Below are 2,948 nucleotides of genomic sequence, written 5' to 3'. Positions count from 1 at the left end.
CGGTTTCTCTTGGCAAGAGAAGCCAAGCCAAAAGCTGCAGCTCGATCTGAGGCTTCTAGAGGAATGCGATTGGATGAAAGCGATGGCCTGGGAACAGAAGCATCCGCTGAATTGTGAAGAGGGTTAGGAAACACAACGAAAAAGCATAGACACAATTTAGACTATAAACCAATTAGACAAAATGCAGCATAGGAGTACAGTCAAAGCACAACGTAGAACTATTACCTCAACCTATAAAACACTTGAACAAAACACAACACAGAAGTATAACGCTTTTCTAGGAAAAATGCAACACAAGTGTATAGTATGAGTTTATGATATGAAGCACTTAGAGGTACATTCATTTGTCGCGTACCCGTACCCTTGTTGTAGTTTTCATTTCGCTGTTAGTAACGAGCAGCCTTCCGTAAACTCTAATACCGGCATTTCTCTTTCTGCCTTTCTGGTGTTCCTTGCGTCAACTGGGTTAACCTCGATCCGCACTCCCGGGCCCTAACCGGTTCTACGAGCTTCTAATATTCAAGCTCTGGGCATAGGGGTTCCTGCTAAGTGTTATCTGCTTTATAACGCAGGGCCATTATGGCGCCTACGACTGATGCCATCAAAAGAAGATGTGCCTGCTGCTGATGAGAACAGCCAACCCCTCCCGACGGCCTCGCAAGTGAGTCGGGCTCTTGACAGAACCCGCACATCTTCAGTCGATTTCCAGAGCAGCCTAGGCGGACCAAAAAGCAGCAGCAGCACCAGCAGCAGCAGCGCCAGCAGCAGCAGCACCAGCAGCAGCAGCAAAAGCAGCAGCATCAGCAAAGGGAAGCGCTTTAGAACCCATATAATTGGCGTATTCCACCATTCGGCAATGGATGGAGTAAGCAGGAAAGAGTTCTGGGATGAGCTGCTAAGAGCTGTCATCGTCCTCAGTAATGCAAAGGTCTACGCGGAGTATGCGACGCGCGTCAAGGCTCTTACAGCAGCGACAGCAGTTGCTTCTCAACCCCTACCGATTTCTCGGCAGCAGAAACTCAACTTGCAGCAGCAGCAACAGCAGCAGTTGCAGCAGATGCAACAACATCCAGGAACAACTCCGTCTCCCTGTTTTTCCAGCGTGGCAACGCAGACGGCCTTCACAAGTCCGAGTTACCGCTGGCGGAGAGGCAGCAGCAACAGCAGCTCTTCAACAGCCTCTGCTGGCGCCCCGTACTTGCGTCGCAGCAGCGCAGTCAGCACGAGCACGGGCATCCTCCCCTTCGGGGAAATGGAGTACAGCGGTTGTCCTTATGAATCTCCATCCGCAAACACATGGTGTTACATCCGGCGTCTCTCTGCAGTGTCTGCATGTTCTGTAGACAGCGCGGCAGCATACCCTTCAGAGGACACAACGCGAGACAGGCAATGTCAAACCGATGACCCCGTCCTGTTTCTTCCTAAGACGGTGTTGCCCCCGGCGTTGAATGAAATGTTTCCGGTCACAGCCTACATAACCATGCTCAGACCACTGATGAGCCCCAGGCACAACCTCCATATAAAGCTTTACCTACTGGAGGGGGAGCTCCTCAAGGCCCTCCGCAACCCTTTCGCATGCTATTACCCCTCTAGACGCTTTAGAGCACGGGGCTTGGAATACCAGGCATACAGAGAAAAGGCAATAACACTTGGCGCTGCTAGGCCTGCTGCTGGGCAGCAAGTGTACAGCAGCGCTAGCGATTCTCCCAGGCAGCAGCAACAGGAGGCAGGAAAACCAGTTGCTGCTGCGCCACATGCAGACAAAGAAGAAGAACCTTCAGAAGATCCCGCGTTTACTGGGCTGGTGACACTGCGACTCTCTGAAGATCTCACATCAGGGCTTATTGCAGGTTGTAGGGAACGAAATATGACAATGAATGGTTTGGTTACAACTGCAGCGGCTGTTGCGCTCTCTCGCATGCTCTGGAGAAGAAATCAGGTGATGCAGCAGCACAACCTCCTCGCCGATCTCTCTCGTGTTGCTGCTGCCTCCAGTGCTGCTTCCTGCTGCTGGCCTCTGCGGCATCACTCGTTGTGGGCCTCTTGTCCACCGCAAAAACAAGGAGAGCAGCAGCTTCTTAAAACGTGCGGAGAGGATACACCGCAGGAAGGGACTTGCGTTCAGAGCACCGAACACGAAAGCCTAGCCACTACTCTGAACTCAACTTGTGCCAGCTCTGAGCAGGACTCCGCCAAGGCAGGAACTCCTAATACAACACAAACTCTGTCTCCTAGCAGCTGCGAGACGTACGCAAGCCACTTCAGCAAAGGGTCTGCTTATACGTGTCCTGCTTATCCTTCGGACCTCCTCGAGAGTCCAAGTGTTTCCCCTCTTGTCAGTGAAGAGATTCAGCGCTCCTCGTCGCTCCAAGAGCTGTTGCAAACGATGCAAACTGCAGCAAGTGATGCGGCGGAAGAAGAGAAAAAGGAAAAACAACAGAGGGCTTCTGCATGTGCGAAGAAAAGTACAACGAGCGGTGGCTGCGGTTGGTCGCTTTCTCACGTCTCCGGCATGCTGCAGCAGCTAGCAACACGTTCTCCTGTTTCAGGAGAGGGACCCCCCGGAAGTTTAGGTAGGCAGTTTGCAAGGCATAAGGGCCCCGTCTACATCTACACGCTGCAAGCTATCAGCGGCAGACGGTGGCTAGACAAGTGGGTTGAGGAGCAGCAGAAGAACCCTGGGCTAGNCTGCAAGCTATCAGCGGCAGACGGTGGCTAGACAAGTGGGTTGAGGAGCAGCAGAAGAACCCTGGGCTAGGAATGACAGGCCGAAAAAGGATTGCCAGTGATGGGGAGCGGTTTGATGAATTTTTATTTCAACATTTTACTCTCAGTATGAGGAGTCAGAGATGTTCTCGGACTCTTGCTGCAATGGCAGCAGCTTCAGTCGCCCTTAGTGCCTCTCCAAGCCCTCCTTCTCCTCTCCTGCAGATCCCGTCTGCAAGGCA

The 2,948-nt window shown here is 52.5% G+C and overlaps 1 protein-coding gene across 1 annotated transcript; it reads left to right on the top strand.

Annotated features, from left to right (window-relative positions):
- Positions 1-856: 856 nt before the first annotated feature.
- On the top strand, positions 857-2,719 carry EMH_0019210 (uncharacterized protein; the record flags this gene model as incomplete). Its single annotated transcript, XM_013501318.1, is given in 2 exon segments — positions 857-2,687; positions 2,691-2,719. Coding segments are annotated over 2 exon segments (1,860 nt in total).
- Between the last annotated feature and the right edge of the window lie 229 nt (positions 2,720-2,948).

Source organism: Eimeria mitis, genomic scaffold (genome assembly GCF_000499745.2).
Source record: "Eimeria mitis Houghton genomic scaffold, Emh_scaff668, whole genome shotgun sequence".
NCBI classification, from domain to species: Eukaryota; Apicomplexa; class Conoidasida; order Eucoccidiorida; family Eimeriidae; genus Eimeria; species Eimeria mitis.
Note: the sequence above shows the minus strand (reverse complement) of the source record. Positions and strands in the feature narration are given on the sequence as shown.